We start from the raw sequence: 12,053 nt of genomic DNA on the forward strand, positions 1-12,053 counted from the left end.
AATGCATTTTCTTCAGCTAAATGGCTCTCAAGCACTGGAACTGAGCTGAGTCACCATTCCTGGAGGTATTGAAAAGATGTGTAGGTGTGGTGCCTGGGGACATGGCTTAGTGGTGGACTAGATTTATGGATGAACTCAATCTTAAGGGTGTTTTCCAACCTAAATGATTCTATGGTGAGAGACGCTTAACAGAAGCAAATATCTTGGTAACAAACCATAAGAGACATGAAGGACACAAGTAAATGTGCAGACTGAGCTGCCACATTACTAAACTTTCATCCTTCTAAGGAAATGCTTGTTCCACACAGATAAACTTTTGCTGCAAAGTTTCCCCAACCCGCCTGTGTTCTGTAGACTCCCAGCTGTTCAAGGATACATTGACCAGGAGAGTTTTTCACATCCTCTCCAGGTGCTGAGGTGGTGTTCATCTTCTCTGCACCGGGAAACTGACTCATCAGCTGTGCCTGGAAATCCTCTCTCCTCTCATATTCCTTCCCCCGATAGATGAATACTTTGTTCTACAAGGAATAAACAGCTGATTTCTTAGGCTGTATGATGCTGATGTGAAAGTTATAGATGCATGTTTATCAGTACCAAGACACAACAGGGTCTTCAAAATTTGGAATGAGTGTTACTGTTTCCTGACTATAAAGCAAGACACCATTTTGACCTGGTGCTGGAATGCATCACTGGCTCTCCAGGACCCTATTTTTGCTGTTGGATACAATTAAGTTAAACTGGCATCACCACTGAGAGTGCTCTTGTTAAGTAGAATAAAATTAGAATAGAGATAAGTAAAGTACTGAAATTACTTTTCTTCTTGTCAAGTAAAGGGATTTGCTTTCAAATACATTCTAGGTCCAGGTTTCACAGCTTTCTAATGCCAATATACAGGTTTCATCTGCCTGGTCCTTCTCCTTGGTACTATGAAATGTCCTAATTTGCAATACATTCTAACCCCAAATGTGTTTCTTTGTGGTTTAGTTTGCTTAATTTAGCAGAATACTTCTAGAATGCCAGAAACAAAAGGTTCATGCTTCCTTTGGTGTAATATTAGCATATTATTTCATTATCTTTCCAATGTTTTCAAGGCAACTTAGGGCTTTTGGCAACTTTTGGGCGAGGTCTTTACTTGCTTTACAAGTCTGAAGAAAGCTACAATCAAACTAAGGGAATCAACTTAAGCACATGCATATTCTTGCAAGAAACAATTCAGATTTTGACTACAGTCCTGTATCTAAGCAAAACTAAATCCACAGCAAATATCCCCAGAGACTCATTTGCCTTGCTAGAAAACACTTTAGAACTATATGAAAATAGACGGAAAAAAGTAAGAATTTAGACAGGTTTACCCTTAGGAATGTGGGGAATCCTTGGCCATAATACCCAACAGCAAAGTAATCTGGTTTAGGTCTCAGAATTTTCATGATATTTTCGTAGAACTTAGCTTGTTGGATCTGAAAGCAAAAACAATTGCAATTACTTGTTTGCGAGTTGTTGTTTTTTCTGTTTATTTTTTTAAGCTTTACAGTAGTACTGTGCTAAGTACTACAGATATTAGTGGACATGCAAGAGCTAGTTGTTATCAGCTGGTAAGCTACAGCAATAATCAGGCAGCATGCACATGACACTTGTGGTATATTGATTATTGTTTACATTAATATGCAAATACAACATAGATAAATGCCTTCAAATTGCACTAACCCAGAACATGTCTGTCTCTTCTATGTAAGTTTCAAAATACCTCACTAAGCAGATGCCCACACAACTTGAACAGTTCTTTATGAATCATTACCATGGGAATGTTAGAATCCAACATAGCAACTTCTGATAAATTAAAAAACAACTGTAGACAACAAGTTTATAAACAGCTCTTATCATTTGATACCTCAAAAGTAATTATTTCTGTGACTGAAATTATTTGAAGATCAGTATATATTCTTACCAGGTTTTGACTAAGAAGTTCATAGTCAAAAACTTCTTTTTCATACTGCTCAGCAAGTTCTTTGCATAAAGAGATGGCTTCTTCCCACATCTGCAACGTAACCACCAATTCAAAAAGTAAATCCAGTACCAGTTTTTAATATATCATTGTTTAACTAGAGTTTTATTGATTATGTTCTTTTACTTGCAGTCATTTGTTAACTGCACTTTTAAAAGACTCAAGGTGATTATAAACTTTAGGAAAGCAACTAACATAAAAAACAAGTGTTTTGTGGTTCATTATAGGAAGGAATAAGTAAACCTACTTTACTCTTACAACAAGCTAATAAAAACCCATCACCTTATCTTGCAAACACATTAAGAAAGAAAAGTAAATCACTAAGGTGTGTAACATCCAGAATATATCTCGAGCATAGGTGCAGTGTGTGTGAGGACTGACACCTGCCCCTCTAAAACAAGCACACTTCATTGTACAAGCCATTCTGAAGCACACACAATCATAGCTGGCCTTCTGTGTGACAACTCTCCTTGTCAGCTAAACAATGACAAGGCTCAAACTTCAACTGCCACTTGCCTGGAGTAGCAGCTTGTTTCTTTCCACACAACTAAACAGCTACCTCTGAAAACTACTGTGAGGATGACAGAGCTGCATTGGAAACACTAGGACAGTTTTTCTCATCTGCTAAAGGCACTTAATGTACACAGCACATAAGTGATCTTAAAGCAGAGAGAAATTTCCTCTCGAGGATTGTTCTCTAATTCTGCCAGTCTTCTTACCTATTCTGAATAAAGGAGACAAAAGGGGTTTTCTGAGCATCATTCACTACTAACCTAAGGACACTGCTGGTCATACTCATTATGACCATTTTTACATGGTGCCATGTACTACTAGGCTGGGTAGTTCTGAATTTGGCAGCTGCATTCAGCTGCCTGCAAACCTCCTCTGATGCAGCTGAGGAGAACTTGAGTGCTAGGCAGATCAGAAATCTGGAGGATTTGATTATTGTGGTATAGGGGGTGGGGACTGCTACACAGTAGTCATTTCAAATGCCAAAAAAAAACCTGAGGAGTTACAAATGGCACTGCATTTCCTGCTCAGTGCAGAGGCACTGAAAACTTTCCACCTTCTGAATTACAAGAGAGATTTTCATGGGGGACTTCTGCCTTTATTTTGCAAGAAGCAGTAACAAATTGCCTTCTCCCTTCATACTTTTGGCTACAGCTGAAGAAGACATAATGACTTAGAGGCCTTATAGGGTGATAAGATTAATTATCCAGCACTGCAGAACTTTTCCCTATCTTCTAGTCCTTTGCTTTATTTTCAAAAAACCCAGCTCAACTGTCATTGTATTGACAGGCAATTTTATTAACAGATTTAGAAAAGAAAAAAAAAAAAAAAAAAAAGCTGAACTAAACTCAGGTATTGAATATCAAACTAATACATTAAGCTTGGGATGTACTCCTAAGACTTCTCTGTAACAAGTATTTCCATTGGAACTGTCTGTTTTTTTGGGAAATATTGACAGAATGGTTTAGAAATGCAATTTTTGTACTATGTATTCTTTTCCTAGAAAAATACATGCAACATTGCTTATTGTTTTGCCACTACCTGACCGAGATGCTTGTGACCAGCATAAACATTAGCCCTCTGCATTGTGTATGTGGTTAGTGAAAGAACATGTTCATACAGACCAGAATTCCTCTGTGAATAAGCCTTCAGGACATAATTTTTACCTGATCCACACTTCAAAGAGGATTTCCTACTCAAAACACTTTTCATGGAGCATATTCCTTAAATGTGTCCATGCAAAGTTTCAGGAAAAAAAGAGATTTGGCAGGGGGAAGAACTCTACAGACCTACCTTTCCTTTGTCAAAGTATTCTATGATCTTCTCATACAAATTCTCCTTCAACTGTCTATAGGTCTGTGAACACTGGAACTCTGTTGACATGACTTGGGGTACACATTGTTCATCTGACCACTGAGAACAAAAGCACATGAAAAAAAAAGCAGGATTTTGGAATTACACATCTCATACACATGTACCTGCTCCCCAAGATCTGGTCCTCCAGGCTTTTCTAAATGTCTGTTTCCCAGTCCTGTTTACCCTTCCACAAAGAATCTGGGAAGGGCACTAGGAATGTCCTCATTACCCCTTCAAACAAGTGTTGTATTTTGTGTTATAACCAGGACTAGACATAATAAACACTTATGTTCCTTCCTGCACTTCACACAAAAAAATTTGCATTAAATCTATGTGAGAAAATGAGTTAATTTTATTTCAGTGGTGTCATCTTGGCTGATTTGTTTTTGGTTTTTGTAGTAAAACATTTGCATATAATACACTCTTTGTCTATAACAATACAATCTACCTCATTTTTTATAGGACCAGAAAAGTCAAAATGAAGCTGAATCAAAATAGCACTCTGAAGTGCCAGATTTATGTGGTCCTTCACTGAAATAAAATTATTAAGAAATTTCAAATTTTGGCCGAAGAATATTTAAATGTTGAATTTTCCCTTGAAATGGAATTGTATCTTCCTGACCATTTCTAGTGAAAAATCAGTTACAATAAGAAAAAACATTAGTTGCAGTGAAAAATAGTTACCAGCTACAAAAGGATGCAAGCATAATTTGGCAGAGTGATCCATATTATTTAAAAGGAAAGGTTAGATGTGCCCCTGTCATAGCTGGAAAAATTGTGTTTCATTTTCATCATTATGTTGGGGATAGTAAGAAATTAGCAAAATGAAAACCACATGGATTTTAAATGGCTTCAGGATTTCCACACAATATTTTCACTATAAAGTAAAATTATTTTTGCTGTAATATTTAGTTTTACCAATATGTGGCTTTTAACCACTTATTAAAAATACAATTTCAACAGCCAGTGTTGTATGACCTACCATGGTAGGGGTATTAAAGTTTCTAGTTTTTTTTTGAAAACAATTAATATGCAGTAAAAACAGTGATTAAGACAGTAACTTTTTAAATTATAAGTTTGGAAATTGCAAAAGCTTATTTAGATACTGAGTTTAGAAAAACTAACCTTCAAGAGCCACGTGTGGAGCAGCAGGGTATATGCTGCTTCTGTGTAATTCTCACAGTCTAAGTGAAGATCTCGTAGTTTATACAAATATCTGTTAGAGGAGAGAACAAGAATTAGACTAAATACTGACATGACTAGAATGCTAAGTGTCAAAAAAGTTCAGAGATGCTGTGCAGTCTCTACCCAAGGAGTCTTTAAGGATACCCTGAGAGGGATTAAAGCTCTCTGCATGTGTTCAGGCTTCCCTGTGCTCACCTTGTATGCCCAAACATTGTGGACAAAAGGAGGAGAAAACTGATCTCCTGGTGTGTTGCTGCCTGAACCACCTCTAATGGGAATAACTACCAGACTCAGACTTGCTAGTCCATCACTTCTGCATTGGTACTAGAGATAGCTGCCTTGCTCTGGAACACTTTTCAATTGCACATAAACTCTTTCTATGTAAATAGGTGCAAGCACGAGTAACAAAAGGAAAAAGGAGAAAATAGAACACACCAGCCCAGTAAGACAGCCTAGCAGGGGCAGCAGAGCTGTTCTAGGTTACTTTTCCAGTGTTCTCCTTCATCCCTAAGGCAGCACCACTGCCACCAGCACAACCATGGCCCATCATGTGACTTGAGATGCATCTTTGCCAGCAGCCAGAAACAAAAAGCACATCCCACCCTCTGACACAACAGGCAGTTTGACACAGGGACTCTGACACCTGGCTGTAGCAATTTAAGGTGTTACCATTCCCAGCTGTCAACCCAACTGAAAATGTGCCCCCTCAGCAATGCCAGGAGCCACTCCAGCCCAAGGCCCCCAGGCTGAGCTCTGAACCACCTTCGGTGCTGATTTCAGTTGAGACTCCAGGCTTGGTGCTGCAGGGGCTGAGGTGCAGGTGGTTCTGCAGATTTTGCAGGAGAGGAGAGGCAGACAGTAGTGAGCTCCTGAACAGCAAGGTTTGCTGCAGCTCATATGCAAAACCATCAGAGACAGCAAGAGGCCAGCTGCTATTGCAAAGAATTTGCCAGCATAATTACAGCCCTTGCAGAGAAATGCTTCACTGGTAACTGCAGTGCATCTAGTGTTGCATATTTAAAAGGACTTGGCAGACTGCACAGTTCTGCAAAACCTGAATGTTTTTTCTGCCACTCTCAATGTATGATACACCCTCCCTCAAACCTGTAATCTAGCTGCATTTTCTTTACTTAAACCAATAGACAATGAATGTTGAGGGATTTGATCAAATGAAAGTTGATTCTTGGGGAGAAAAGTGCTGTTGATGAATACATGTGATAGATTCCAAATTGCTGAAGGCTAAGCAAACAGTGGAGTAAGAATATAAATGAGGCTATGACAGAGTCATTGTGGATAGCAAAATAACATTAAGTAACAGAAATGCACTATGAATTATATTATACTTAATATATAGAAGTACTATGATAAAAACAGAATTCCTAAGAGAACATTATTGCCCTCTCCAGAACAAATCCAAGAGAAAAATTGCCATACCTAATGTACATTTCTTCACGATTGATGTCCTTGTAGAAATTCTAGGGACAAAAACATTTAAAAGTTATCTCCTAATGACTTTTATTAAAATACAATATAATATATATGCCAAGGTTTCACTTCTCTTGCAAGTCAGTGTAAGAAAAAATAAGTAGAGACTATTCAAAGTTTAAACCTGGCACTACTGTTTTGATTTAAATTTTAAATAGCTATTAATTATTATTATTCATATGTGTATACTTCTCCTAGTTCATATAGACAGAAAAACTTCTTGTTTCAAAATTTAAATTACTACTGAGTAAAGTCAACCACTCCTGTCCCCAGGAAGGTTTACTTTCATCTTTAGTAAATGGATTCTAAGGCTCTTCCCTGTTCTTAGAAGAATGACAAGAGAGAACACACCAGCAGGTTCACGGTGCAGCTCATGCGGTTGTCCTTGCTTTCATCATTCATCACCGCTCGGTAATCCAGCAGCTTCTCCAAGAGGCCTTTAACCAGGCTGACAAAATTTTCAACCAAGTTAAAAATGCCAGGGTACTGACAAGCACACTCCCTAAGACTGCAAACACAAACCAGAAGTTATTACAATACTGTGAAAAGCATCAGCTGAAAAAACTGTTTGGACCTGAAGGCGAACACTGAATTAGGGTTAAAGCAACTGCAGAATACACTGGAAATTCCCTTTGTGGGTTAGCAATTGAGATATCCAGAAGACAGATGGCAACATAAATCAAAAGGGAATAATGAAACATTTACTTTTCCTATCTGAAAATGACATCAGATTCAAGGGTACAGCCACAATTTCAGAATGGAGCAACCTGCATCTGTGGTATAGCAAACTAAGCACTCTGGAATGCCACACTTGCACCTTCCTTTTCTACGTTATTGTACAACATCAAATGCAACAATTATTTCCTTCTCTTTGTACAGCTACATGTAAAAAGAAAGCTCAAACAAATTACATTTTTTAAGTCAAAAAGGACATAAATGAACCAGACCTCACCAGAGCTATTTGCCATTGAGAAGTAAGCAAAACTATAAAGTGCTGAACTAAGTTAGAAATAGGCATTTCACATGAGAGAATCATAGCTTTGTTTTCAAAGCTTGAAGTTTAAACATTATAAAATTATTACCAGCATCCCATTAAGGATTATTTTCTTTGCTAAAGCACGTTTCCTCTCCTTAGCATTCTGCTTTTCCATTGGGATCCTCTCTGACCTACTGTGTTGTATCTATATTAAAACTTCTGTGCACACAAACACATATTTAAACATGAATTTATTGGGTCTGGCTGAGATGGAGTTAATTTCCCCACAGCAGCTGTCTTGGGGCTGTGCTCTGTGTGGGTAGCTAGCAAGGTGCTAGCGAGGTGCTGCTGACACAACAGGGCTCTGGCTGCTGCTGGGCAGAGCTGGCACAGCACTGAGGACAATTGTCCTGCATCACCCTCACCCCCAAGGGCCAGTAGGCTGGGGCTGAGCAGGACCTGGGGAGGGGATCCAGTTACTTCCTGGATCAGCCAGGAAAGCTGATGCAAAGTGACCAAAGGGATGTTCCATACCATAGGACCTCTGCTCAGCTAAGAAAAAGGAAGAGGAGCAGGGCGTGTTTGTTATTACAGCATTTGTACCTCAGTACTGTGTGTACTGAGGCTCCACTTCCCTGGAAGTGGGCTGGACATGACCTGCTGATGGGAAGAAGAGAATAAAGCTTTTGCTTTCCTTTCCCCTTCCATGCATGGCTCTTTGCTTTATTAAACTGCTCTTTTCTTCACTCATGAGTTATTTTCCACCTCAATTTCTTTGCCCCATCCTACTGAGGAGGGGGAAGGATAGAGTGGCTTGGTGAGCACCTGGTACCCAGCCAAGGCCAATCCATCAAAAAGCACAAAGTAATTACATGTATATTTGGCATATTCTATTAACAACATCCAAAAATTACCATGTATTCTCACAGGAAAATAGTAAAAACAAACTAGCAATTGCAAAATTACCCCTGAAACTGTGCTGTGTCCTTAAGCTGAGCAATTTCAATGACACATTATTCTTAATTTATGATCTCTTAGAGTTTCATTAGCATTTCTCAATTTATATGCAAATATATTTAATAATTTATTATTAATATTTAAGTACACCAATCTTTTTTAAACTTTCATTATAAAGTATTACATTTTAATTAATTGCAAAAACAATTTTGTACTCCTCAAAATTATTTAAAACTTCTCCAGAAAATAGATACTCATATTAATATCAACTGCAAGGAAATCCTTGAAGCTCTGGCCTAAAATGGGACCTCAGCAAAGTACCCAGTCTCAAATTTCTAACTCAAAGCACAAACAGCACCTAGTGTTTATTACTCCCATTGTACAGCTCCACAAGGGAGTTATTTTGCTAAGACAGAGGAAGCATGTACATACACCTCTGAAAAAATATTTCTGTTGCACAAGATGTGTCAGACAGAAGCTAAGAGGTAGAAGCAGAATACTTTATTTGCTGTTGTCTGACTAGTCTGAAACTAACAAAAATACTTATATCATTGAAACCTGGCTTATGAAATTAAACATATCGCAAATGGAATGTTAAATACTAAGGAGTCTGAAGAGCTGAGAACCAGCAGAAAAGGCTAGAACACATTCAATTGTATTGGTTGTGAAGAAAGTAAGAAAGCCTCATTAATCATATACAAGACAGGATACTCTACCAGAAAAATTGGGGTATTTTACCCTAAGTATCAAAACACAGTAAGATGCTACCAAAGAAGAGCAGAGTCATTATTTAAGGGACGGTTATGCATTTTTGTCATAGGCTCACTTGAGTGACAGCAAACAAGCTCTGAATATTGCACCTGACTGTGAAATGACCATGACTCACCAAAGCATCTCATTTCTTTCCAATACAAATAGAAAAATGACCGTAAACCACAAGCTATTGCTAGATCTCACCCAGGATATAGAAGATCACTCCAGTCACTAAAGAAAGATGACCTGGAGTACACATAGAGAACTACAAAATGAACAGGGGAGAGGAACACTTGTCTCATGAGGAAATCATTAATTGTCTTTATACAATAAATAAAAAGGACCCATGAAACTTCAGAAGTTTTGTTCAAACAAGACAAGCAAACAATGCTACCCAGCTCAGAAAAAGTAAACCTCAAAGCCTCACATATAATCTCTGAAGGAAGCTTTTCTCTTTGTGTTGTTAAAGTTTCAGTTCAAATACTCTCAAGCTTCAAGGGAATGTAGTATTTAAAATAGATGTAGACAGTTTGGGAATGTCATGAAAACATTCCATAGGATAAACTGAAATATTGTGGTTGTTTATGCTAAAGAGTAGACCAAAGGAAACTTGACAGCAACTTTCAAATTTGTTTAAAGCTGCTGCAAAGAGAAACAGAATAAATTACTATGTCCCCTGTGAGTAAAACAAGAAATAACTGGCTTAAACTGAGACAGGGAAGATGTACTATGGATATTTGGAAAAAAAAGCTTACTAGCAGCGAGGCAAGTTTAGCACTGCAATAAATGTCCACTGTGCCAGCTGAATCCCCAGTGTTAGAGGTGATGAATTGCAGCGACAGTTGAGGCAGGCAGGCTGGTTCAGGCTCTGCAGCAGAGTGATCAAGAGAACTCTGTGATTGCAGAGCTGTTCTCAGTCATACCAAGAGCAAGTCTGAACAGCTCTACTCCCTCTCTTACCTATCCTGGGACCCAAAACCCAACAAGTAAGCATTCAAAATTGAAAAACTAAATTATTGCACTCAGTTTATATCCTTATTGCATGTTAAGAAGATAACATTTAAGTTGTTTTATTTAAGTTATAGTTCTTTGAGATTTCAGTATTCAATTAGAAAATAATTATGTATTATTTACATGAGATAACACATATATAACTATTTCATCATGTCATTTCCACAAAAAGTAGGTTTGTTTTTTTTTCCACTGGGGAATACACAGAGATTTCATGCTTCATCTGGTGAGAGACATGACTGCAAACACTACTGCTGCTCGAAAATACACTACATACAGTGTAGCAGGCTTTGAGAAGGTAAAAACATACACACTCCTTGTCACAAAGCCTGTACCGCTTTTGTCGAGTTGCCAAAATGCTAGAGTATTTTGCAACTTAGTAACTATCAGGTCACCAATGCTTGACAAAGTGTGTGGTGAGTGATGCACTTTCTTGCTGTTACAGTGTCAAGCACAAAGTTCAGAAGAAGTCCTCAGAGCCAGGCATGAGTGTTCCACCACTGCCCAGCAACCACCAATGAAGACACAGCTTTTCAGTCTGAGAATAAAACTGAATGTGGGCAGCCAAGAAGAGGAGGAGATGCTGTATCAGGCTTTGGAATTGTTAGAAACACAGAAATATTTTTATTAAACTGTAGCACTTCACAATATTCTCATTCCAGAAGTCACATTATGTGACTTACCTTGGAGTACAACCTAGACTTTGAGAAAAGCAAGTAAGGTGTTTTGAAATACCTTCTTCTTATTAATGTGGAATAGGACTAACAGAGGCTCTAAAGAAAAAATGGAGAAAGACTGAAAAAAATGGGGTTTTCATTATCTTGGCTCGAAAGTTGGACAGAGAAACACAGGATAGGTGTAATTTCTCCATAACTTACAACCAAAATTCTGAAAAGAAACTAGGAAAATAGTTTCAAAGAGCAAAACTCCAGTTCAAAGCATGTTTACTGAACCAGTATGTTATTTTCAGTTCTATCATAAAAAAAGAAAAAAAAAAAAAGAAGCTGTTAAGATAGTATTTTATTTTCAAGAGAGACTACCTGCTTGAGAAGTGGGAACAAAGATAAAAACACATCCTGAAAGCATTTGTTCCCATGAGGTACTTACATGGATTCAAACAACTGCACGTAGTGCTCATCCCCCCGTCCTCCTTCCACTTCATGGTCCAGCTTCAAAATTATTTCATTTTCAAACTAATAAAGAAAGAAAAATCAAAGCATTGAACAGATATCCAGAGTTCAAACACATTTCAATATGATATCTAAAGAATATCTTTGTATTATTGTATCACATACTCTGAAGGGTTAAAAGCTTGAATATTCCACCCATAATGTTCCCAGAGAAAATTAAATTGTTCAGTAGAAACAGCAATCTCCATTTTATAATGTGAGTAGAAGGAAAGGACTAGTATATCAGTATTATTTCTTAATTTTACTAGAAGTGTCAAGTAAGTGGGAAATTTTATATTTTATATAATATTTTATATATTCTGTATATATAGCATTATATATATATTATATATATAGAGAGAGAGAAAAACAGAAACAAAATTACTCTGGCTGTTCCAAGCTGAAAAAGAAGTTTAAAGGGCTTAGAATTAGTTCCCATGTGTAAGTATAATGTGGATTAATGTCTAAATGTGTATCAGTAACATTAGTAACACAGGTACCCAGCAGTTTCAGGACAAGGCAGTATTGAGCAAAAACATCCAATCCAGTCATTTTCTAGAGCTGAAGCCTATGGTCTTTGTGCAGTATGACAGAAATCTGTACCAGTTAAAAATCATGTACCTCTTAAATCCTTTATAGTACTTATTCA

General features: G+C 37.6%; 1 protein-coding gene across 1 annotated transcript in view; it reads right to left on the reverse strand.

Annotated features, from left to right (window-relative positions):
* Positions 1-12,053, reverse strand: part of DOCK2 (dedicator of cytokinesis 2) — a 137,510-nt gene that overhangs the window by 15,428 nt on the left and 110,029 nt on the right. The window contains 8 exon segments of the mRNA XM_010001940.1: positions 377-518; positions 1,353-1,457; positions 1,946-2,035; positions 3,806-3,925; positions 4,994-5,084; positions 6,488-6,528; positions 6,890-7,046; positions 11,343-11,428. Coding sequence (XP_010000242.1) covers positions 377-518; positions 1,353-1,457; positions 1,946-2,035; positions 3,806-3,925; positions 4,994-5,084; positions 6,488-6,528; positions 6,890-7,046; positions 11,343-11,428 — 832 coding nt within the window.

Source organism: Chaetura pelagica, unplaced genomic scaffold, assembly GCF_000747805.2.
Source record: "Chaetura pelagica isolate M959 unplaced genomic scaffold, ChaPel_1.0 scaffold356, whole genome shotgun sequence".
Taxonomy (NCBI): domain Eukaryota; kingdom Metazoa; phylum Chordata; class Aves; order Apodiformes; family Apodidae; genus Chaetura; species Chaetura pelagica.